The sequence below is a fragment of the Schistocerca serialis genome, chromosome 11 (assembly GCF_023864345.2).
Source record: "Schistocerca serialis cubense isolate TAMUIC-IGC-003099 chromosome 11, iqSchSeri2.2, whole genome shotgun sequence".
Classification (NCBI taxonomy): domain Eukaryota; kingdom Metazoa; phylum Arthropoda; class Insecta; order Orthoptera; family Acrididae; genus Schistocerca; species Schistocerca serialis.
Genome location: NC_064648.1, coordinates 39,049,747 through 39,076,906, shown reverse-complemented (window position 1 = coordinate 39,076,906; position 27,160 = coordinate 39,049,747). Strand labels below are relative to the sequence as shown.

General features: G+C 40.4%; 1 protein-coding gene across 2 annotated transcripts in view; it reads right to left on the bottom strand.

Moving 5' to 3' along the window:
• LOC126427372 (histone-lysine N-methyltransferase eggless-like) overlaps positions 1–27,160 on the bottom strand; it is a 377,652-nt gene that overhangs the window by 137,051 nt on the left and 213,441 nt on the right. For both annotated transcript variants that reach the window (XM_050089720.1, XM_050089721.1), the window contains exons 9-11: positions 25,148–25,197; positions 12,887–13,033; positions 197–398 (exon numbers count right to left, since the gene is read on the bottom strand). In XM_050089720.1, coding sequence (XP_049945677.1) covers positions 197–398; positions 12,887–13,033; positions 25,148–25,197 — 399 coding nt within the window. The remainder of the gene's footprint in view (positions 1–196; positions 399–12,886; positions 13,034–25,147; positions 25,198–27,160) is intronic.

Below are 27,160 nucleotides of genomic sequence, written 5' to 3'. Positions count from 1 at the left end.
CATAAATAGTGGAAGCCTAAGAAACAAAAGTCTGATTATATGCACTCGTAACTAAACCAAAAATAAACCTGGCTTGTGATAATATGTAAGGACAGAAAACTTTACTGTTCCATGCACTATACGCTTCCTGTCACAAATACAAGTCCTCTCTTAATCAACTGATCATGAAGAATTACTAGGGGTGTAAGCAACTGACCTGATTATTTTGTGGCACAATATCCTGTACTGTCGCAAGAACCCATGGGTGTCTTATGTCCTTCATGATAAATGCAGAATCTCCTACAGCTACAGGTGGGTGATTTATCACACCCAAAGGAGGAAGATGGCTTTCTTCAATAAAGACATTTCTAACAGGAATAACATCCTGTTCTGCATCTCCCTCAGTATGATCTGAAACACTGCCAGGAAGTCTGTGACATACACAATGATTTTGTATACGTGACACAATTTCTAATAAGTTGGTCATTTACTTGTTTCCATGATCAGGATAGCTCTGTGCTTTGTGGACCATGTCAGATGGTTAACAGAGTGTGGCCATACGATACACGGCTTCTGCATATAAAAGTTGTGATTTGTTTGCCTCAAATGCACATTTGCAATTCCTTTTGATTCAGATATAGAAGAAACACAAAATATTGTGGTATATAATTTGATTATAATCAAAATAAAACTAATAGTAACAACATTATATTAATATTAAAATGCTTCAAAGCAAATAAAGCACTAGATAGTAAATATTACTTTTATGAAAGATTCAGACACAAGAATGAATTCACAAATATTGCTTAACACTTATAATCTGCATTCTGTAGTTAATTTTCCCACCAATATTACACAGGTAAGCAGAACATTTATGACAACATTTAAGTAGGTAAGTCTACCAAGAAGTGAATGACCCACCTGACCACAACAAGCAACTATCCATCCTAAATAACTTACCTGATGGTAATATGGAAAAACAGAGTATTACGGAACAGAAAATACGAAATTTCAAAGCTGACTGGAGAGATGGGTTCAATGTGACAGATCACAATTTCAGATTAAATGTACCGGGTGATCAAAAAGTCAGTATAAATTTGAAAACTGAATAAATCACAGAATAATGTAGATAGAGATGTACAAATTGACACACATGCTTGGAATGACATGGGGTTTTATTAGAACCAAATCTGACAGATGGCACTTCATCTGATCAGAATAGCAATAATTAGCATAACAAAGTAAGACAAAGCAAAGATGATGTTCTTTACAGGAAATGCTCAATATGTCCACCATCATTCCTCAACAATAGCTGTAGTCGAGGAATAATGTTTCGAACAGCGCTGTACGGCATGTCCGGAGTTATGGTGAGGTATTGGCATTGGATGTTGTCATTCAGCATCCCTAGAGATGTTGGTTGATCACGATACACTTGTGACTTCAGGTAACCCCAAAGCTAATAATCGCACGGACTGAGGTCTGGGGCCCTGGAAGGCCAAGCATGACGAAAGTGGCGGCTGAGCACACGATCATCACCAAACGACGCGCGCAAGAGATCTTTCACATGTCTAGCTATATGGGGTGGAGTGCCATCCTGCACAATCATTGTACATTCCAGCAGATGTTTATCAGCCAGGCTGGGGATGATGCGATTCTGTAACATATCGGCCTACCTCTCACCCATCACGGTAGCAGCTACAAAACCAGAATCACTCATTTCCTCGAAGAAAAAAGGCCCGATAACAATAGATGTGGTAAATCCAACCCATACCATGACTTTCTCGTCATGCAATGGAGTTTTCACGACAGTTCTAGGATTTTCAGTAGCCCAAATTCTGCAGTTGTGGGCACTGACAGACCCTCGGAGCGTGAAATGAGCTTCATCGGTCCACAACACGTTACTCAACCAATCGTCATCTTCCGCCATCTTTTGAAATGCCCACACCGCAAATTCCCTCCACTTCACTAAATCGCCAGGTAACAGTTCATGATGCTGATGGATTTTGTACAGATAGCATCGGAGGGTACACCTCAGTGCCAACCAAACAGTAGCGTGTGGAATGCTGGTGTGACGTGTGACTGCACGAGCGCTGACTTCCCCGTGCATAGAAAAACCGACTAGTCTCCATTTCTTCCTGAACTGTCTCAGCAGCATTACGCCTTGTGCTTGGTCTGCCACTATGGGATCTATCGTCTAAACAACCCATGGCTTCGAACTTCGAAATCATTCTCACCACAGCTGCATCTGTCAACTGACCTTTACCAGTTCGAATCCCCTTCCTATAGCAATAGGATCGTATCACATTCCCCATTCTGATAATACAGGTTCACTAAAGGCACCTCTTCAGGCAACATCAACATGCTGTGACTGCTGGCGCATCTGATTCTCTCTCTCATTACAGCTCCTTTTATACACGATTGTCATGTGCAGTCACTGACGTTTTGCTGTCCAGTGCCATCTGTCGGACATTTTGTGAACTTTTTTTTTGTTCTAATAAAACTCCATGTCATTCCAAGCGTGTGTGTCAATTTTTACCTCTCTATCAACATTATTCCGTGGTTTATTAAGTTTTCAAATTTATACTCACTTTTTGATCACCCGGTATTCACAGATTGATTTATATCACTCTCCAATAGCTGATTTCTGTAGAAAACAGTAAAATATAACATTAATAAAACACCAAAAAAGCCTCAGATTACAAAATCAAAATATCATGTGTAAGGAAAGCAAAAGTTTATGGAACAGATAGCACAAACAGCAAAGAAGGACAGTCATAGGAATCTACTATCTGAAGGGAAGTGATAAAAATTCAAAAAACCTCTGTACAGTGTCTGAAATTAATAACTCAAATAAAATTAAATCTCTATTGGCACTAGGTTGTAGATGCGCTGGAAATCAGTTAAGAAATATGACGACTTTTTTTACTACAAAGAGGCCAGTAATAAATTATACCAGGCAGGCAGCAAGGATATTTTATAATCATTTCCTACAAGTAGCTCAGAAGATGGTTATGCACCGTCTAAGGGGCCAAATAATAGAATACATTAAAGAAGTAATGGCACTTACACAGAGGCAAATATTAATTATTCCATGCTCTGTCAAGAAATTAAGAATTAACTGAGTTCATCAAAAGTAAAAATTCCCATGGACTTAATATCCCAGTTATTTAGTTAGTTCATTAATTGGACACAAGTTCCATTGGTCATTTGAACAATTCTTTCATCGAAATGATGTGGAATGAGTCAGTTTATAGGATATGTATACATGATTATTGTTAACATTAGTGCACACATTAATTTTCATTCCTACTCATGCAACTGTGGTTAAAAATCTTTATTTTTTTTACAGATTACCAGATTTTGGACAGAAATTTGTCCCTGGAACAAGAGTTGTCCAGGAGAAATGATTTTAGCAATTTAGGAAAAGACAGATTTCTACTTACATTAAGAAGACATGTCAAGTTGCAGACAGGCATGACTATAAGACTCTCACATAGAGCTTTCGGCCACAGCCTCCATCAGCAAAGACACATACACGCGCATGCGCACCCGCACACACCATCATCTTGGGCCCAAGATGCTAGAGTTGGCAGCCGTGTGTGTGTGTGTGTGTGTGTGTGTGTGTGTGTACACGCCATCATCTTGGGCCCAAGATGCTAGAGTTGGCAGCTGTGTGTGTGTGTGTGTGTGTGTGTGTGTGTGTGTGTGTGTGTGTGTGTGTGTGTGTGTTTACCGATGAAGGCTCTGGCCGAAAGCTATATGTAAGTGTGTCTTAATTGTGCCTGTCTGCAGCATGGCATGTCTCCTTTAATGTAAGTAGCAATCTGCCCTTTCCTACATTGTTCATATTCCTACCTGGAGTTTCCATTGTTTGAGAAGTGATTTTAGGTTAGATATGACACTGGCTTTGCTGCCTATCATAAATTTTCTGTTATCAGATAAATTATCAAAGATTTTTTTTGCTGCATACTGAAATCTTTTTTGGGCTACCGACAGCTTTAACAAGTAATAAAGATCTCTTTTTACTCTAATGTTGTAGATATGAACATCAGTGTTCTTCTCAAATTATGACAGATTATTTATGACAAATTTCTTTAACAAATACATGTAATCGCATTTGGGCTGTGCAGTTAAAATTTCTAGCACCTTGAGGAGGTATCTACATGACGTGTGGGTAAACACCACATATTATTCTTACAGCTCACTTTTGTGGAATAAATGTTTTGTTTTTAAGTTGTGTGTTACCCCAGAAAGTTATTCCATAAGACAATACTGAGTGGAAATATGCAAAATCTGTTAGCAGGTTACTACATTTCTTAACAAGAATAGTAATTACACATAGAGCAAAAGTAGCTAAAGTTAACTGTTTGAGAAGCTAAGTAATATGCTTCTTCCAGATCATGTTTTCATGAGTATGCACCCCAAAAAATTAGGAGCATTCTATCCTATTTACTGACTCCTCAAGCAACTTACTATATTGCATATATAAGCAATGTATTCAATGCCACGTGCAACAAGCATCACTATTGCAGTGGATAGATCCAGACAGACTGAAATACGCAACTATCATACTCCTTTACAAGAAAGATGATAAGACAGATACTAATAATTCTTCACCAGTCACTCTGCTTATTGCCTTCTCAAACATACTCGAAAATATGACATACACAACACACTTCTCTCAAAATAAGATACATACGCACAATTTGGATTTCAAAAGGGAGGTCTATACACAACATATTTTTGAATTCACAAATCTCATTATACAAAATTTATGTGGCAATGTTATTTTCTGTGCCTTGTGAATTGCATTTGATTGTGCAGCCCACTGTACACTTTTACAGAAGCTCAAATGTTATAATATTGGAAATCCTGCCAGTAACTGTTCTTCATACCTATCTAACCAAAATAATATAAAGCGTCACATTTAGGGGCGATATAGTTGAAGATGTAAACTTTCCTTTAAAGAGAATCTTTACAGTCTTAATCAGTACATCTACATGGATAATCTGCAAATCACATTTAAGTGCCTAGCAGAGGGTTCATCGAACCACCTTCACACTTCTCTATTATTCCAATCTTGTACAGCATGTCGAAAGAATGAACACCTATATCGTTCCATGCAAGCTCTGATTTTCCTTATTTTATTGGGTTAATCATTTCTCCCTTTGTAGGTTGGTGTCAACAAAATATTTTCACATTTGGAGGAGAAAGTTGGTGATTGGAATTTCGTGAGAAGATTCCATCACAGCAAAAAATGCCTTTGTTTTAATGATGTCCAGTCCAAATCCTGTATCATTTCAGTGACACTCTCTCCCATATTTTGCAATAATAGAAAATGTGTAGCCCTTCTTTGAACTTTTTGATGTATTGTGTCAATCCTATCTGGTAAGGATCCTACACCATACACCAGTATTCTAAAAGAGGATGGACAAGTGTAGTGTAGGCAGTCTCCTTAGCTGATCTGTTAATTTTCTAAGTGTCCTGTCAATAAAACACAGTCTTTTAATATAATGGAAGGAAACATTCCACGTGGGAAAAATTATATATAAAAACAAAGATGAGGTGACTTACCGAACAAAAGCGCTGGCAGGTCGATAGATACACAAACAAACACAAACATACACACAAAATTCAAGCTTTCGCAACAAACTGTTGCCTCATCAGGAAAGAGGGAAGGAGAGGGGAAGACGAAAGGAAGTGGGTTTTAATGGAGAGGGTAAGGAGTCATTCCAATCCCGGGAGCGGAAAGACTTACCTTAGGGGGAAAAAAGGACAGGTATACACTAGCACACATGCACATATCCATCCACACATACAGACACAAGCAGACATATTTAAATATGTCTGCTTGTGTCTGTATGTGTGGATGGATATGTGCGTGTGTGCTAGTGTATACCTGTCCTTTTTTCCCCCTAAGGTAAGTCTTTCCGCTCCCGGGATTGGAATGACTCCTTACCCTCTCCCTTAAAACCCACTTCCCTTCGTCTTCCCCTCTCCTTCCCTCTTTCCTGATGAGGCAACAGTTTGTTGCGAAAGCTTGAATTTTGTGTGTATGTTTGTGTTTGTTTGTGTATCTAAACACAGTCTTTTGTTAGTCTTCCCCACAACATTTCCTGTGTGTTCCTTTTTAGTTGTTTGTAATTGTAATTCCTACATATTTAGTTGAATTTATGGCCTTTAGATTTGGCTGATTTAACATGTAACCAAAGTTTAACAGATTTCTTTTAGCACTCATGTGGATGACCTCACACTTTTTGTTATTTAGGGTCAGCTGCCAATTTTTGCACCATTCACATATCTTTTCTAAATTGTTTAGTAATTTGTTTTGATTTTCTGATAACTTATTAGTCCATAAATGACTGCGTCATCTGCTAACAACCCAAGATGGCCGCTCAGATATCTAAAATTTTGAATGTGCAAAGGAAACAAGCCATATTTTAATGGAAAAATATAATAAAATCCTTTATTGTGAATAATAAAAGGCCCATGTTTAGTATCTTACCACACACTTTAATTCTTAAATTTTTACTGCCTTTTTACAAAAAACTGTAACTGAAATTATAACCATGCAATCACCTTCATATTGTGGGATCCTAAGAGGATTGTAAAATCACTGAACAACAATCATTAATTTATGTTTAAATTGTTATTATTTACAAAGTTTTGAAATCTCCATAATCAAAATTATGTATTTCATGCTAACATGAGAGCCTATAACTCAGAATTTAATTAAATAATATTAAAGCTTTTAGTTTCAATGAGACAGCTACTTGTTTTAAACAGCTTCTGAAAATTTCATAGCACTTCTCACATTGTTTATGATAAAAGGTTGCCAGTTATGCAAGAAATATAAAACCAAGAAAATACAGTTGAAATACTTAGTTCAGATATTTCAACATGTAATAGTCCTATCTGTATTTTAAAATCCTCCATAGTGGTACTCTTCACTCTCAAGATCTCTCTTCTCTCCCTTTCTAATCTGTCTCGCCTCTATTTGTAGATCAGACAGTACACAGTCAGCTTTGTTGATCCCACTCACGTTAATGGTGTGAAAAGCTTCTGCAGCAGACTCACATGGATTTACACTAACTCTCTTCAGAACCTCAATTCTGCTAGTATTTCCCTTTGTTAAATATAAAACTGTATCACAGACATCTATCTTGAGGCCACGAAAGTCCTTTTTGAGCATATAATCCAATTTAAATTATTTATGCTTTCATTTGGATTCTATTTTCTGATGTAGACACTTCTGCAGTAAATCAAGGACTGCAAGAAGCTTGAATGTAGGTCTAATTGCTTCTGTAAGAGGTTCCAAGAGTGAATGCTTATGTGGATAGTTTCATTTTTTGTGTTGTATCTACATTACTCATCTTTGGCATTGGTGTTTGGCCGGTGGACAGTTTCTGAAAATGCATTGTCTACCCAGCATGCATTATTGCCACTAATTTGTTTGCATTTTTTTTTTTTTAGTAACTGAAGACAATCAGATTCTTTAAGAGTGATCCTGCCTTTTTGTCCTGGTCATTTTCAATATTCATGTGTTCCACCTTTCTTCTCCTTTTGGATGTGACCAAGACAGTCCATCTTTTCTACTGGAGTATTGTATGGTTTATTATTTATTACAGCGTTGAAACAAGAAGAATCACTTACAGTGTTTCACCAATTTCTGAAAAGGTGGATGTGGCTAATGAGTGCAGAGTTAAACCCTTTCAATTTATTAAAAGAATTTCTAATTCTGCTATCAAGATAAAATTTTATGTCACTGGAACTCTGTAGATCAAGAAACAACATATTTAAGAAAATTCTGTTTTTTAAACTGAAACCCATTGCATCCCCTCTTGAAAAACACAGGAAATGTACACAATGAAATGCCGTTTCCAGAATGATGATTAATCACTACAAGTGTACTACAAGGATTGCTACTGGGTCTACCATCATTCTTGTTGCACGTAAATTAGCTGGCATCATGTACACAAGAAGCAGCAATGGCATTCTTTGCTGCTGATGAAACTATTATAATCTACTCTAATGGAGGAAACTTAACACTTTATATATATATAAACACAACACTTGAAATTTTTTACTGCACAAGGTCTGAAAACACTATTAGAAATTAAAATTGAAACAAATGAGCCATCGGTCACAATTATTTTTAGTCTTATTGACCAGGTTTCAACACTTCTAAAAGTGCCTTCATCAGAATTAAAACAATTAAAATGGCCTATAACATAGTTACAAATTTATAGGAAAAGATATTTTTATATAAAAAGTGTAAGTACTGACTAACAATAAAAGACAGAGGCACCTCAGTCCATTGCAATCTGTGTCCGTATAGGACGAGCAGCCCATAGTGGCTTGCTTTCATGCATCACCTTTTTATATATTTTGTGACTAAAGCCCTTCTGGCCTGTTAATTATTTCAAATGTGACATGGTAAGTACTGCCTCTGTCTTTTATTGTTAGTCAGTACTTACACTTTTTATATAAATAATGTCTTTTCCTATAAATGTATAACTATGTTATAGGCCATTTTAATTGTTTTAATTCTGATGAAGGCACTCTTAGAAGTGTTGAAACCTGGTCAATAAGACTAAAAATTATTGTGACTGAGGGCTGATTTGTTGCAATTTTAATTTAGAAATGGTCACTGAACCAAGCAGCCATGTTTGAAACTTTACTATTAGAAATACTGCATGACAAGTAAAGAAATATATGAAACGGAATCAGAATACTGAAGATTCGTAGCTGTTTATATTGATAAGAATCTGAACTAAAAGTCAGGAGCTATAGAAATAAATGCCTAGGTTCTGAAACTTCTGCTTCGTGGTTAATGTATCCTCATGGTTAATATATGATTTTGGATATTAATATGCCAAAAATTAACCTACTTTTCCCATTTTCATTCACCAATGTCTAATGGTAAGCTGTTCCAGCTCAAATACCCACCTGCCCGCTGGTGGGTGCCAACGGGCACAGATGGGCACAGTTGGATAAACAGCTGACACGTGGGCAGTCAGGCAACTGGGTCACAGCTCACACAGTTATACTGCCCTCACTGGGAGCCCAACTTGCAGGTGTGGCCGAGCTGACTGGAGTTGTGCCAGCTGGTGGGTAGCCTACACATGCCTACTTTTGCCCGCAGATTAGCTGAGAAGAGCTCGATCCCCATAGCACTGCATTTGAACAGCCCGTCTTACAAAATCCCATTCTAGGGTAATTTATCTTGATGAAAAGTGTTTGTTACACAGAATTACGTGGTGTCCCACCATAATCTCTTGTAGACTGCTCTAAAGAACTGTGCACAGTGACAACAGCCTCACCATACGTTTGAGCTCTTGTGAGTGTTTTGTCAACAAATAAATCACAGTACAAAAATGACAATAATGTTCATGAATACATTCTAGGACCAAAAAAGGGTACACTATGAAGGAATTATCTGAATGGAACAGAGATCAGTAGATCTGATTTGCATGTACAGGCAAACAAATTATTACAGTTTCAGAAAAAATAACTGGGTGATTTATTCAACTGGCAAGTCAATAATGCATTGTAAAATGCACATTTTTAGTTGTATGTACTAATGAGAATATAATGTGGAACAATGAAATCATGGATCTTTTAATGTAACTCAACACATCTATCTGTGACATAAAATATCATTATCGGTCCACGATATATTCGAAAAAATTACGGATATATTGACAGAAAATATATCGGCGTACCAGCCAAAAAAAATTGCCAGCTGCACATTGTAAATATACTGCCAGTTTTAGAGCTGTATATTTAAGTACTGACTTATCATTAGAAATTCTGTACATCAAGAAGCCAGCAACCTGCTTATCCCTCTTAGAGCAAGAACTAAAAGGAAACAATGCACATTCACGCTTGGTGATAACTACTTTGCTGAGAATTGTAACTGTGAGTGGCACAATAAAAGGCAACCAATGGGCCCATCATTTAGTTTCGTCACATATCGAATTTGTCTATAACACTTCAAGCTGACTTTTCTGTTTTTTCGTTTTAGCAATACCAGTGAACTTGCAGTCATGGTGTTAAAATGGCATGTGAAGTTAAATGTTGCAGTTAGTGTTGGTAGTACTGAGCACCAATTATGTCAGCATTTCTCCTCGCGTCTCAGCCTACCGCAAAAACCAATCTTGTCATTTAGATTTTTGTTCATCAGTTCCAGAGAATGTTTTTAAAGAAGGCCAGTGTGAAGAAAAAGAACACAAATAGCATTAAAAATTGGTTTTTAATGCTGCACACAGTCAAAGAGACAGACTGGATGTGATGAAAGCTCAAAAAGTAGTAAGACTCCTTCACTCAGTGAAAATAAAATTATATTGTACTATACTGTACTATAATTTCAAAAGAACTATTTCAAATATTTAATGAAAATTGTGAAAAAACATAATACAAAATAAAAAAAAAATTGGCACTAAATTTTGCATTTTCACTAGCGATGTATCTTTGAATAAAATATTGCCAATATACATATCAATATTTTTGTAACTCTAAAAGACAAAATATACCGAGCTTAAAAAAGAAAAAAAGTACAACTGTGTGTATATTTTGAATGCGTGTGTATAGACATCCAAGAGCCTTAACAGTAGCCTCACAGAATATTGATTCACCGATAAAATTTATTATTTTGAGAATAACTGTACAATAGACAATTACAATTTTGGAAGAAAAAAATCTTTGCTATCCTACATAGAGAACAGAGTTTAATGCAGGGAAATGTGTGTACACAATTACGATTAGATTAAAATTAAAACTCTCCTTTTTGACAGAAATAAAGTTTCTAACAGACAGCAGTTCTGCAGTCTAGAAAGAGTGTCTACTTGGAGGTTTCATAGTAAAGATGAGTTGAGACTTAGTTGGTCCATGGCGCATGCATAAATTCAGTAATCATGTGGATGTGCCAGAGGAAGTCAGGGATATGAGGCAGCACACAGTATGGGAAACGCTTTTTGTCTCCCCTCATCTTCCCAACAGGATCTCCCTCTTACCTAGCATCTGAGTGGTCTGTCTTATCTTTTTAACAATTCTTAACCCCTCCCACTCTCTTCACTAAGATAGAAACTAAACGGTGGCCGACAATTCTTGTGCTGTGTGAAGAGACAAACTTTTATTGGAATAGGCATGTCAGTAACCAAAAGCTCTGATACTTGGCAGACACAAAGCATGGCCAGTGAGGTCAGTTCATCTTTCAGTAACTAATTTTTTTCTGTGGTACCATCTCGAGAACAAAGTTTCTTATAGTTACTCCAACAACAATGGCGAGGTGAAAGCTGCAGTCGATGATAGAGATCATAATGAGAAGCTTCTGCAAATGTCTTCAGAAATGCAGCACCAATGACAAAAGCCATTTGGGTGATATACTTTCTAAAACTAAACTTGTATTTCACCTTTTCAGTAATGACAATGTGTGTAGAATAGTTATACTGATGTAAACATATGCTAAACTCGACAATATCCTGTGGATTACCTTGTAATAGTTTCAGCAGATAGGATAGTGTTGTGTACCTTTGTATGTGCATATAGGCAGTACTACATGAGGTACGTATTGGGAAGCAATCTGTCTCATTATCTTATAGCAATATGATTACACGCACATTAAAAATATTTTTCTTTGGCAAGTTCTTTAATAAATTTAGTAGTTTATAACATCTCTGCAAATACATAAAATGTAAGCAAAAAACTGCAAAGTTTATGAGGGCATGCTGAAAACTAATGCCTCCAAATTTTTTACGTGAATACTCTCATAGATTTTTAAACAAACAAACTTTATTAACATTCTACATCTTTATTCTTCATATCTACACATTTATTTCTCAATATAGTCACCCTGGTGATGAACACATTTCTGCCAAGAAGAGCAAGGTTTCTTTATACAGTCATTGTAGAATATTTGACACTGTTGGTGGAGCAACAACCTCGCATCTGCTGGCACTGCTATCAAAGTGAAGTCCTTGACGGTGTTCTCTTAGTTTTGGAAACAGATGAAAAGTGGATGAGGCCAGATCGGGAGTGTATGGAGAATGATAGAGGAAAGTGAACCTAAGATGTTGAATTGTTGCAGATATTCCAGTGCTCATGTGTTATGCTAAGGGAGAGGACACTTCATGTGTGGATGGAAAATCTGAATTCATGTTTTCAGTTTTCTGAGGGTCTCACAGTACCTTTCAGAGTTTATGGTGATGCCTTTAGGCACAATTTCCAAATGCAGCACACCTTGAACATCCTAGAACACTGAGCATGATTTTGCCATCTGATGGCATGGTCTTGAACTTTTTTGCCATCGGAAATACTTTGTGGGGGAATTCCACTGATGTGCTCTTTTTATTTATTTGTTTATTTTGAGTTCAAAATGGTGAACCCAGCTTTCATCACCTGTTATGTTATTGATGTCAATATAATAATCATTGTACACTTGTTTCCTTTTTCTTTGGACTTCAATTGGAGGCACATTTTCCTGAGATTGGAAACCTGAGCACAGCAGAATCTTTCTCATGCAGTGACACAGCAACATTACAAACCACCATGTCCCACACTGTAATCTGGAACCTTCTGGTGGCAGAGGATTGCAATTTGTGTCAGTGAACCAGGAATGAGGCATTGGAGTAATATGCATGGCATGCAATACCTCAACAGATATTGAGAACAGAATAAAAAATTTAGAGGCATTCCTTCGTACACATAAATAACATGGTCTATATCATGACATTGATCACAAATATTTCAAAGTAATATGATTATTAAGAAAGGTAATTAACAAGACAAATAGTCAGGTTGAGACACCGTACACAATAACACAGAGATAGCAGAACAGAATGAAGACTAGAAAGGGAAAGAAAGTGAATACCAATACTTGAACAAAAAACAATTGAATGATTTCTACCTGTTATCAAAGTCCATAGAACTCATAGTGGAAACAGATGTACACAACAAGTTTCTCTCTGGAGTAGAAGAGGAGGTTGGGCTGTCTGCAGAAGACTGGCACATGGATTCTGTATCTGAAATTTTGTTTCCCTCCGTATCAGGCAACCTGTAAAATCATACACAATGTGATGCCTCTCAGATAAACAGTGCAGAGACACAGGTTAGAAGGGGATTAGTGGTGCAACAAAACACCTACTTCCCCCTCCCCTCCACCACACACAGACTGCACATAAAAGTCAAGTTGGGACTCTTGCTGATGACAATGTCTTGTCTATAGCTAAGTCATCAGCAAAAGAGTAGTAGGAGACAAGAAATAGAGGAAGCATTCGAGAACCAATAACTTCCATAAGTACAGCCAAACATTGGGTGAACCATATGGTGCCTACAGATTACAATTACCTGCATCCCTATGCAACTGTCACCTGTGTCTGGTAAATTAATGTAGAAAAATTTTGTTATACACATGGGAAACAGGTGATGGGGCACTGGGGCCTGGAGAGGGAAGAATTTAGTCAACTTGTTAGATACATTAACACTATTGACTAGCCATTGCAGATCCAAAAAAATCAAGATTAATTCCATCTAGTACATACATAAATGCTCATTTTATGTCCCTGAATGTTTCTCTATAACAACAGTGGTTAAAAACACTCAAAGAAAAGCATTATTTTTTCCATCCTATACAGTTAAAGCATTCATTGTTTTCTAACTCATCAGCAACTTATCTTCAGTGACAGAACCTGGAATATGTGTAGGTTCTTTAAAAGGCCTTCAGAAATAAATAAATATCTTGCAACATTCCCGTGTACCAAAGATATTGTAGAGAAGTATCAGTATATCTACGAAAGCCGACAAAAAAAAAAAAAAAAAAAAAAAGAAAAAAAAGAGGTCTAAAACGTCAATTATTTTACGTACCACAATTGCCTCCCCCTCACCAATCTCAGAGTCGGTTGGTCTATTTAGATGGTGTGATAAAGATGTACGTACTGTGCTCTCCGAGTACTGTTTTAATTTAACGTTATAATATGCAGAAGTCACGAGGTTTCACTCTCTTACAGAGCTACATCCTAATATCCACCTTCCAATGCGATGAGAATTTGCATTTTTAAATGGACCTTTTCAGAGATGAAGTCAACACAAAGAGAGAATAGCTACCACAACCATGCCGGCATTGTTGTGCATCACCGGGGAGATAAGACAAATACTAAGCTGCACATGAAAACTAAAAGGAATTAAAAATTGAATAAATGTTCCAGAACTGCAACAATGTTCTTAACATGCACGCATCTACATCTTAACGCATTTCTGGGCAGACAATTTTGGTATGGCTCAGGTCTGGACAATTCACATTATCTCTCTCCCCAACGACTATGAACAAACCTGCAGATTCACATATTAAACTTGTCTGCACCATACATAGTTTCAACAACAGAAATTTTATGTAAGTTGTCAGTTAAACAAAAGAATTTTTTGCTGATTTTTGGTAATCACAATACCTGACAAGCTATGAGGACTGTCCAGATAGTATTCTGTTTTCAGACAGCAAGGGAAGTAGTGGTAAGAACAGAACAGTCACTGTGCTGACTCATGCAGTAGATCTGTGTGGTAATAGCTGTGATAGATGGAAGCCACACTCTCCCTCATTTGCTTTCAGTAGCAGCATTAATGATGTGTACTGCAATTAAAAATCCTGCCAAATGTAAACTCCATTCAGTGATATGGTTTTTTCTGGCAAAAAAAAATCTCAAAACTTGTTGACATTCTTCACAAAAGTGATAAATGAAGGTGTGGTATGCGAATAGTGTCATATGTTTGATAGAGGAAAGACACACACACACACACACACACACACACACACACACACACACACACACACACACACACACACACACACACACACACACACACACACACACAACTGTGTGTGTGTGTGTGTGTGTGTGTGTGTGTGTGTGTGTGTGTGTGTGTGTGTGGGCGGGAGGAAGGGGGGGGGGAGGGGGAGGAGTGTCTCTGTCATCTATCTTTGATGCCTTACTGCTTTATTTGTGTCAGTCTTTGTGTTGTGCCTACCTGTGACTCAGCACCTCCTATACATGGTGAGTAGCAACTTTCCTTTCTGTAGTAATGATGTGTCAATTATTTTAAAGAGATGTGATAAATATTTATATCTGAATGGAGATCATGTAGAGTTGTAATGTGAATACCTATTTTCTTATTTTCCTTCTAAATTCATTTAATGACAATTTCATTATACTTACAGCCTAATGGAGGTCACTTTCCTGTTAGTTCTCATAAATGGAAGCATTTTTCTAAATTACTGTTAAAGTTGTATAGTATTTTTCTCTATAACTTAGAGGCCAACTATACTTTAATTACAAACAGTTTTCCTCAATTCTGTTTCTTCTTGCCATCAATATCATTTTAAAACCTGTATTGATTGACCTCAGATCTTTCAAAAAAGAATGAAATACTCCAATAAGTGCAAAACTGAAGACACTATTTTCTCTGTTACTTAAACAATTGCTTCTGCAGCTGACACATTGTGTATAAGTGTGTTTGCCATCTGAAGCCAGGAATTCCTTTGCTTCTGCAACAACTACCATCAGCTACTTTAATTACTATAGCTTACTGTTTCTAAAATTTACATATGGATTCATCTGTTGCACAGCAAGAGTGGATTTCTCAAAAAATTAATATCTAGATAAAATATGTACTTTGGGAATGTCCACAAAAGTGATTTCTCCAAGGGACCCTTTTACTTGAAGCAGCACGATCCATTGTGCAGAATGTATGGAACAAAAGGGTTGTTGGTTGGTTGGTTTGTGGGACTAAAGGGACCAGACTGCAACGGTCATCGGTCCCTTGTTCCAAAACTTAAAAACTACCACACAGAGTAAAAAATGGATAATACAGACAACAGACAACACAGGACAAGAAAAACTCAGACAAAGAACAGACATAACAAATTAAAGGCACATGGAGTGTGGCGGTGGTTGACCGACCACAGATATAAAAAAGGAAAAGCCAACCACTGAGAACACATTAAAAACTCAGTTTAAAACCATAGGCCAAAGGCCAGAATCAACACAAAACAATAAAATAAAACATAAACATTCATATTAAATGATAAAAAACCCCTGCCCAAATAAAACGTAAAACTAAGCTGGCCATAGCAGGGTCATCAGTTAAAAGGGCAGGGAGCGTATCAGGCAGCGCAAATGTCCACCTAAGCACAGCTAAAACGGGGCAGGCCAACAAAATGTGGGCCACTGTCAAAGCCGCCCCACAGTGACACAGAGGAGGATCCTCCCGACGCAGTAAGTAACCGTGTGTCAGCCGGGAGTGGCCAATGTGGAGCCGACAAAGGACGACTAAGTCCCTGCGGTTGGCTTGCATGGATGACCACCACACAGTCGTCGTCTCCTTAATGGCACGGAGTTTATTGGGTGTGATCCGATCATGCCATTCAGCACCCCAAAGCGCAAAAACTTTTCGGCGGAGGACTGCCCGCAAATCAGTCTCTGGGAGGCCAATGTCCACAGATGGTTTACTAATGGCCTCTTTCACCAGGCGGTCAACATATTCATTGCCCGGAATACCGACATGACCGGGGATCCACCCAAAGACCACACAGCGGCCGCAACTGGCAAGAGTATGCAGGGACTCCTGGATAGCCATCACCAGATGGGAACGAGGGAAACACTGGTCGAGAGCTCGTAAACCGCTCAGGGAATTGCTACAGATCACGAAGGACTCACCTGAGCAGGAGCAGATATACTCTAGGGTACGAGAGATGGCAACCAGCTCAGCAGTGGAAATGCTGCAGCCAGCCGGCAATGAACGTTGTTCGGAATGGTCCCCTAGAGTTAGCGCATAACCGACACAACCAGCAACCATCGAGCCGTCAGTGTAAACAACGCCAGAGCCCTGATACGTTTCGAGAATGGAAAGAAAGCGGCGGCGGAAGGCCTCCGGAGGGACTGAGTCCTTCGGGCCCTGTGCCAATTCCAGCTGAAGGCGAGGGCAAGGCACACACCATGGGGGTGTATGCAGAGGTGCACTGAAAGGAGGCGGAAGAGGTAAAGCCCCAAGCCTGGAGAGAAGCTCTCGGATGCTGACCGCAATCGTACTGCCAGCCCTGGGTCGACGTTCTGGAAGATGAACGTGTTACTCTGGGAATAGTAGCCTATAGTTAGGATGCCCGGGCAAGCTGAAAACATGGGCAGCATAAGCGGCCAGCAAATGTTGGCACCGTAACCGCAGTGGAGGGACACCTGCCTCCACTAGTATGCTATCCACAAGGCTGGTACGGAAAGCACCAGTGGCAAGGCGTATCCCGCTGTGGAGGATTGGGTCCAGCACCCGCAACGCAGATGGGGATGCTGAGCCATAAGCCAGGCTCCCATAATCCAGACGGGACTGGATCAACGCCTGGTAGAGCCGCAACAGGGTAGATCGGTCGGCGCCCCAGCAGGTGTGGCTCGAGCATCGCAGAGCATTGAGATGCCGCCAATACGCCTGTTTAAGCTGCCGAATATGAGGCGGCCAAGTAAGCCGGGCATCAAAAACTACACCCAAAAACCTGTGGGTCGCCACCACAGCAAGGAGTTCGTCGGCAAGATAAAGCTGCGGCTCAGGATGGACTGTTCGGCGCTGGCAGAAATGCATAACGCGGGTCTTGGCAGCCGAAAACTGAAAACCATGCACTACAGCTCAAGACTGCACCTTGCGGACGTTCAACAGCTGCAATGCCAGTAGAGCTGTAGTAAAGGCAGAAGTTGTCAGCATACAGGAAAGTGGAGACAGAATTTCCCACCGCGCAGCGAGCCCGTTTATTGCGATTAAAAACAGGCAGACACTGAGGACAGATCCCTGCAGTACCCCGTTCTCCTGGACTCGGGAGGAACTATGAGAGGCCTCGACTTGCACGCGGAAGGTACGATACGACAGAAAATTTCGGATAAAGAGCAGCAGAGGGCCCCGAAGACCCCATCCACGAAGCGTAGAAAGGATGTGATGACGCCATGTCGTATCATACGCCTTCCGCATGTCAAAAAAGACAGCGACCAGGTGCTGACGGTGGGCAAAGGCAGTACGGATGGCCGACTCCAGGCTCACCAGATTGTCGGCGGCCGAGCGGCCTTTACGGAACCCAGCCTGAGATGAAGCCAGAAGGCCCCGAGACTCCAGTACCCAGTTCAACCACCAGCTCACCATCCGTTCAAGCAACTTGCAAAGAACGTTGGTGAGGCTAATGGGACGGTAGCTGTCCACCTCCAAAGGGTTCTTGCCTGGTTTCAGAATGGGGATAACAATACTTTCCCGCCATTGCGACGGAAACTCACCCTCGACCCAGAGACGGTTGTAAAGGTCGAGGAGCCGTTGCTGGCAGTCCACTGAAAGGTGTTTCAGCATCTGATAGTGGATGCTATCTGGCCCAGGAGCGGTATCAGGACAAGCGGCGAGGGCACTGTGAAATTCCCACTGACTGAATGGAACATTGTAGGATTCTGGATGGTGGGTTCGAAAAGAAAGGCTCTGACATTCCATCCATTCTTTAATGGAGCGGAAGGCCAGGGGGTAATTGGAAGAAGCGGAACTCAGAGCAGAATGCTCTGCCAAGCTGTTGGCAATTTCGTTGGAGTCTGTACAAACTGCTCCATTCAGTGACAGCGCAGGGACGCTGACAGGGGTCTGATAGCCATAGAGGTGTCGGATCTTGGCCCAGACCTGCGATGGAGAGACATGGAGGCCAATGGTGGACACATACCGCTCCCAGCACTCCTGCTTGCTTTGGCGGATAAGGCGGCGGGCCCGCGCACGCAGCAGTTTGAAGGTGATGAGGTGTTCAATGCAGGGATGTTGCTTGTAATGCTGTAGCGCCCGCCGGCGATCTTTAATCGTCTCAGCGATCTCAGGCGACCACCAAGGCACAGTCTGCCGCCGAGGGGACCCAGAAGAACTGGGAATGGCAGATTCTGCGGCAGTAACGATGTTAGTGGTGACTGAGTGAACCACCACATCAATGTCGTCACTAGAGAGAGGCTCAATAGCGGCAATGGAGGAGAACAAGTCCCAGTCAGCCTTATTCATTGCCCATCTGCTGGGGCACCCAGAAGAGTGACACCGTGGCAGTGACAGAAAGATTGGAAAATGGTCACTACCACACAGGTTGTCATGCACACTCCATTGGACAGACAGTAAGAGGCTAGGGCTACAGATCGATAGGTCAATGGCGGAGTATGTACCATGCGCCACACTGAAGTGTGTGGAGGCACCATCATTTAAAATCGAGAGATCGAGCTGCGCCAATAAATGCTCAACGGTGGCGCCTCAACCTGTTGCCACTGACCCACCCCACAGAGGGTTATGGGCGTTAAAGTCGCCCAGTAAGAAGAAAGGTGGCGGCAATTGGGCTATCAGTGCAGCCAGGACATGCTGCACGACATCACCATCCGGTGGAAGGTAAAGACTGCAGACAGTAACAGCCTGTGGCGTCAACACCCGAACAGTGGCAGCCTCTAAAGCTGTATGTAGAGTGACAGACTCGCTGTGAAGAGAGTTAAGGACATATATGCAGACGCCACCAGACACACTTTCATAAGCTGCCTGGTTCTTATAATAACCCCGATAGCCACGCAGTGCGGGGTTCGCATTGCTGGAAACCAAGTTTCCTGAAGAGCAATGCAGAAGAAAGGGTGAAGGCTGATAAGTTGGCGGAGCTCAGCTAGATGGTGGAAGAAACCGCTGCAGTTCCACTGGAGGATGGTATTGTCCATGTCTGAGAAAGGCGTGACGGGACTGGGAAGGCAGATTACGCTGCTGGGTCACCTGCTGCCTCCGATTGAGCACCTGTGCTAGTGCTTTCCATGGCGTCTGAGGGACCGGCGAGATCGAGGTCCTCAGCGGATGCCAGAATCTCCACCTCGTCCTCAGACGCAGTGCTTGTAGGAAGCGGTGGGATGGGTGCCACCGCAATGTTGTTAGCCTTGGGGACTTTCTTCTTCTTCTGTTTCTCTCGCTGTGCCTTCAGTGGTTCAGGCTTGGAGGGCTTCACTGGGTCAGTCTCAGGGACGGACGACGACCGTGAGGCCCTACGAGCAGGGACTGGTGGTTGTTTCAGCCACTTGCGGGTGTCCGCTTTTCCACTGGTCGGAACTTGTGAAGGTAGGTCCCCAAAGGACCCCTTCCTGGCGAGAGTAGCCAAAGAAGTTTTACTCTTCTCCGGCTGGGAAGGGGGAACTGATGTCCCCGATGGTTGGGGGGGTGTTGCTCCTGAAGAAGATGGAGCAGGAGCAACAGGGAGTGAAGTGTCCCCCACAATCAAGGGGGCCGGTGGATTCTGACAGATCTTAGAGCCAATGATAAGTGACGATGGGAGAACCGTTGTTGCAGCAGCGGCGTAGGTCGACGTCATTGCCACAGGATGGAGCCGCTAGTATTTCCGTTTAGCCTCGGTGTAGGTCAGGCGGTCCAGGGTCTTATATTCCATTATCTTTCGTTCCTTCTGGAATATCCTACAGTCCGGCGAGCAGGCGGAATGGTGTTCTCCGCAGTTAACACAGATGGGAGGCGGAGCACATGGAGTATTGGGATGCGAAGGACGTCCACAATCTCGACAAATGATGCCGGAAGTACAGCGAGATGACATGTGCCCGAACTTCCAGCATTTAAAACACCGCATCGGAGGAGGGATACATGGCTTCACATCACAGCGGTAAACCATCACCTTGACCTTTTCGGGTAAAACATCACCTTCGAAAGCCAAGATGAAGGCACTGGTGGCTACCTGATTATCCCTCGGACCCCGATGGATGCGCCGGATGAAGTGAACACCTCGTCGTTCTAGATTGGCGCGTAGTTCATCGTCGGACTGCAGAAGAAGATCCCTGTGGAATATAATACCCTGGACCATGTTTAAACTCTTATGGGGAGTGATGGTGACGGAAACATCCCCAGACCTGTCGCAAGTGAGCAACCTCCGTGACTGAGCAGAGGATGCTGTTTTGATGAGAGCTGAGCCAGAGCGCATTTTGGACAAGCCCTCCACGTCCCCGAACTTGTCCTCTAAATGCTCCACAAAAAACTGGGGCTTGGTCGACATAAATGATTCCCCATCTACTCGCATACACACAAGGTACCGGGGTGAATAATCTCCACTGCCTTCTTTGGACAAACGTTCCTCCCATGGAGGGGCCAGGGGGGGAAATGATCTCTGGTCAAATTTCTTTCCATTGAGGTTAGACCTCGATCGCTTAGAGACTGCTGGTGGAGGCCCACCAGCGAGAGATGATGTACCACGCTTCATTGCGGGTCATCCTCCCTGATGCCACCCACTCTGACCAGGGGCTCTCCCCACGGGCGCCATCCAGCCGCAGCAAAGACAACCTGGCAGGATAGCCTTTGCCGGGAGTCCCGATGCCCCAAAGGGATAGGCATCTACTCCTTGGCATACATGGGGAGGTAGCAGCTCAGGCATCAGCAGTGCGATCCCTGTGTAGTCAGGGGGCTACCACCAAGAGGGTACATGACGACCCCACCACAACGGACTGGCTACCGTGCTGGATGTCGGGTGTCGAAATATCCATGTACATCACGAGGGCAAAGATGGAACTGCACAATGGAGGGAAGGGATGCTATCCAGAACACACTGCAGCGGACGTGGCCGGAAGCTCGATATAAGTCCAACTCCATGAAAATATCAGGTGTGCCAGATCTTAGGGAAGATGGATTTAAGATGCACCACGTAAGGTGTCCTTCCCCAAATGGTATGCACTAATGGAAAAATTTGGAAATAGAGTGGTCAAACCCCTCAGGGTACCATCACATTAAAGGCTGAAACAGTTGAGACTCCTTTTAGTCGCCTCTTACGACAGGCAGGAATACCGTGGGCCTATTCTTACCCCTGTACCCGCAGGGTTATGCCTTCAAAAAGACATGCTGAGAGCATATCACTTAGCCAAAGTATTACGTATAAGAGAAATCAGAAGGATTCCTAGTGTCAGGAAAATCTCATTTGATCCTCTCCTCCCACACAATCCCTCAACCTATTCAATTATGTTGTTATGCAGGCGTCTACTTGGTGGGAAGACCTTTATGGGTGCATTTCTCTGTACACCCTTTTGATCATGGTCAAAACATGAATTTAAGGTTGAATTATTCTCTGATGTTAATGCTCCAGTCATAGCGTTTCCTATTTCTTTCCTGTTATCAACTGCCACAAATACTCACCATCTTGATAAGGCAACCCCATAACTACAACAACAAAAAATCAAGAATATAGCCCTAAAACATGTCATTAATTGCGAGATGGAAGATTTGTGGTAAAACTCTAACAGAAAAAGTTCAAAAACTGATGACTGTAGCATGCACCCCTATGGGATCACTATTGTCAACCATATTATCTAAATTTAAAAACATGTAAATTATATTGTTGCAAATAACAACACAGCTTAAGTGCAATTTACTGATACTCAAGCATTCCGAATAAGTAACAGACACCATATCACAAACACAGTGTACAGGCACAAAGAAAACAAATGAAGTAGTAGTGTAAACAAAAGAAGATAAAAAAGCAATATTATATTTTGTTAAAAATAGCCCAAAATTAAAATGTTATGAATAGATTGAGTAGAATAAGACTGTGAACTACTTGTGAATGATCTTTAAACCATGATTACCACTCAAAACACATATATAGAGGAGAATGAATAAATCATTAGCAAAGGCAGAAAACCTTAATCCAATCTTCCTGAGTACAGGTAAAAGCATTGAAAGTAAGGTTATACTTTACAATGCAATGTGTTTCCAGCAAAAATATATAGTAGAACACGATGGAGGCTGTACTGTGATTACATGCTTAAAATCCTGAAAGTGGTGCAAAATAAATGCTTCAATTAGATTTCATATGCTACAACACTCAACACAAAAGCAAATCTTCACAATTGCAAATTTAAACTCTATTACATGGGCTTAAGGAAAGTCCTGGGAACCTACATAACATATTGGGCCTGTTACATATAACGGTAAGGTAAGTATGACAAATGAGAACAACTGTGCCAAACACAACACAATTATAACATTCTCAAATCTCCTTTGGGTAAAAATACAAAATGTAAGCAGTAACATTTACCTGTGGAATTAACAATGGTAATTAGCAATTTGTGGGCCATAGGACAAAAAACTGCCAAGAAAATCCATTGTGTATTGTAAACATCAATTATCAAATAGCGGTATTACACTACAGATATTTGTTGATCAAAAGTTATTGTGACTTGTCTTTTTCATGCTGACAGAGATGGAGTAGTATTTTTTATTTAATATCAGTTTCAGTCCAGAGAGTATTTTTAAATGTTCCAATTGTGCATGATTTAGGAAAGGCATTCCAAAAGCCTTGAAAGCTTATAAACTTTGTCTGTTGGCTGTGTCAATGGAACAGGAAGGTTATTCAGAGTGTTTCTTATGACATTATGGGAAGTTTTATGGTTGTTGCCTTGCCAAATGTGGTTACAACTGTGATGAAATTGGCTATACAGGGGGCTGAACCAAACATAATGCCCATTAAGAGAGAAACAAGTAAAATGTTGTGAGGCTACTGTACTGGCAGGTCAAGAAGCCTAAAGAATGAATTTCAGAAATATTTTGGAGCTCATGTAATTGGAGGTTAGTTGCAGATCCTGATAGAGGGAAGAAAATGGATCCATTGAAACCCGGATAAGAAGTGTACCATGGTTTTCAGTTTTACAGGCAGATTCTGTCTTTAATTAATAGTGGCTCCATGATCATGAATTTGGAAATCAAGTGTTCAAGCTCTCAAACAAAGCTGGCGTTGCTTTCTTTGTGACAGATTTGTATTACATTATGGAACTAACAGTCATCTGGAGATGGAGATGGTCTAATATATATGCCTGGAAATATTTATCAAAGTGAGACTAAATTCCTGTTCCTTTAGAAACTGGAATGGTAGTGATTTCCCAACTTTCACAGCTTACAACTGTTTTCGCAAGGTTGTTGGGTACATTTGCAAAAGCCAGCAGATGGCCGAACAGAGACTGTTGGTAACATATGTTTTCAGTCCTGTGGCCAAAACTGGAAATCTCAAGACCTTTGGTGATATAATGTATGTTAAACTTTTGCAGTATAAAAAGCTACCTCTGATCTCTACTGCCTATTTGTGTTCAGAATATAATTCTGCTGTTGTCCACCACATGTTAAAGATAAAAATCATCTCCAAATAGCAGGTCTGAGTATCATCTTCCAGCATCTATCCATAGTCTCACTGATTTGATTCATCACTGTCATGTGATGCTTGCTGGACTGATCATTCCCAACAGTACAAAATAATAGTTCCAAACTATCTACATGAAACATCTGTTATGAAGCACCTGCAAGAAAAAGTGGCACATTGCTTCATTTACAACCAAAAGGCTAATTCACCGGCAAGAGAGCAAATGGTTTAGAAAAAAAAAATTGATTTGACTATTTAGAAAGTTACTAGCCTTCTATGGCCATGTAGGCTTCCAAGGCTAGAGACAATTGTCATAAATGTTTTCTGAGTGTGGTGCTGCATCATAATTTTAAAAAACTGAACTGGAGAAAAATATAGTTTTTTTACACTATGACATGGTACCATACTCAAAAACTTGTATGTAAGTAAAGAGAAATATAGTAGGTATACCAGATGATTTTCATATTTAAATTATTCGAATGGATATTCTGTCTCCTGTAACATGCAAACACATCTTTTATTCCAGACGTTTGTCTTGGAGACTTCTTGAATTAGAGACATATCCCACATGGGTTGCACAAAACAGCAGGTCTTCCATTCATATTCACAAAACTTGTGGCACACTGCCCCACCCATTTAATCTATGTTGAAGATACAGCACAGAAAAATTCTATCTGTTGTTTCATTATTAAATGAAACTGAGAGAAGTACTTTATGTCCACAACTTTGCTTATTCCATTACCATCTATTTTCCACTGTTGAGTTAATTCAATCAAGTTTTATGTAAGGTACTGCTATACAAGGAATTTTCTTCAGAGGATATATTATTAAGAAGTTAAAAACACACAAACAGATGCAATATACATTTGAAGAAGATTAGAAAGTGGGATTGTTTAACATTTCTTTAATAAATGCAATAGGATTTATTTTTACTTGGTATACTATAAATTGACATAAATAACATTGTGAAGCTAGCTTTCTAAGTTATCTTACCTTAAATCATATGTATTTTCTATCATGTCTGAATTCTGCTGCTGTGATGGCTGAAAGGTAACATACACGTGAATCATAATTTGCAAAACAGATCAATAAATACCCAACCACTTTACATAAACCACTTACTTTTAAAATTAAATTCATTTCAAGTTATTCTACATAAGGTAAAAGGACTGGCTCATCAAAGTTGTGGTGTTCCTTAATGTTTCAATACACAAAAAATTTTTGCCAAAGGCACATATGACTCACAGCATAGAAAATACACTGTGAGTAAATAACACACTGGTACCCCTGGGTATAGGGACAGAGATGAGAAGGGGAAACTCTGGAATGAAGGAGTGCAGTATCTTGTCAACACTGAGGTCACTTGAGATGGAACATTAGTGCAAATTGTTTGAAGGATGGGAAAGGAAACTGGCCATGCCCTTCCAATGGAATCATCCAAGCATTTGCCTGGAGAAATTTAGGGACATCAAGGAAAACCTAAATCAGGATGGGGAAGGAAATCGACCATGCCCATCAAAGAAATCAATCTGCCCAGTCAAAGAAATCAATCTGGCAATCACAATTTAGCAAAATCACAGAAAATATACATCTTGACAGCTGGATGCAGATCTGAGCCACTGTCCTCCCAATTTGTTAGGCCAGTGTGCAAACCACTGCACCACCTCATTTGGTTATGGAGTCGAGAAACATGTAAAACCATTACAGGTGAGAACTGGAAGATAGGACTGTGGGGGGGAGGGGGCGGTGGTAAAATTTAAAGAAAAAAACGGACCCAAAATGGTGAGAACAGCTGAAGACAAAATTAGTCCTATGAGTTCTTGAAACAGTACCACTCAAAGGACACAAAAAACACAGTAGTGGAATGAACAGTGGGAAAAGGCATTACTACTCAGGAAACATGCTTGATAAAAATGGTGGTCCTAAAATAGAACTGACAACTTTATTCGCTTTAAACAAGGTGCCAGACATCAAAGACAATACGGGCATTCAAAAGAAAGTTTGAAATAGAATAGCAACCACTAAATGAAGAGGAAATCCAAAAAACCAATACCAGGAACTTCTATCAAACTTTGAAGTAAAGCTTCCAAACTTTTCAACCACCTAACTTTTGCTTCAAGAATGGAGTTGGAAAATTAACCCTAAACAACCACGAAAACTGTCAAATACTGTCAAGCTATGTCAGGAAGTTGTTAAATTGTGAGGAACAAAGAGAGAAATTTCTAGAACAAAATCTAGGATGCATTTACACATAATCAGAACATCCCAGCATGGTTGAAATGTAAAATAGCATTAAAGATCAGAAGAAAGGCCCCTGGGAAGTTCAGTAACTGTTGAAGTGTGGAGAGCTGCAGATGTTAGTCAGTCAAGAAGCAACATTGAGGCTTTGAATAGGTCTGGGAAACAGAAGCTATATCTGGAAATTTGAAAACATTAACTAACCAAAATCACAAAAAGGGCCAAAAAACTGACCCCTACACCTATAAAGGAATTTTCTTTTTACCAGGGGCTTACAAAATTCTTTCAAAATTATTATAAAACAGGCTGGAAAGGCAACTGGAACAGCAATTATTAGGAAAGTACCAAGGAAGGTTTAGAAAAGAATGATCATGTTAGGAACAAATTTTGAATCTGAAATTTATAATCAGGTATAGAAAAATGAGAGTCAAAAGCATTTATATATGTTTTGTAGACTTAAAACAAGCATATAATTCAATTGACAGAGAAACATTATTCAATGCTTTAAAAGAGTTTGGAGCTGACAAATCATTTGCAGTTATAAGAGACATTAAAAAATGCAAAATTACATTTTTAGGTGAAATTTTCATAGCTTTTGAGAGTGAAACTTGTGTGTTCATGTCTGTGCGTGTGTGTGTGTGTGTGTGTGTGTGTGTGTGTGTGTGTGTGTGTGTGACAGAGAGAGAGAGAGAGAGAGAGAGAGAGAGAGAGAGAGAGAGAGAGAGATGGATAGTCTCCATGCAATTTTGTACTAGAAAAGATAATCAA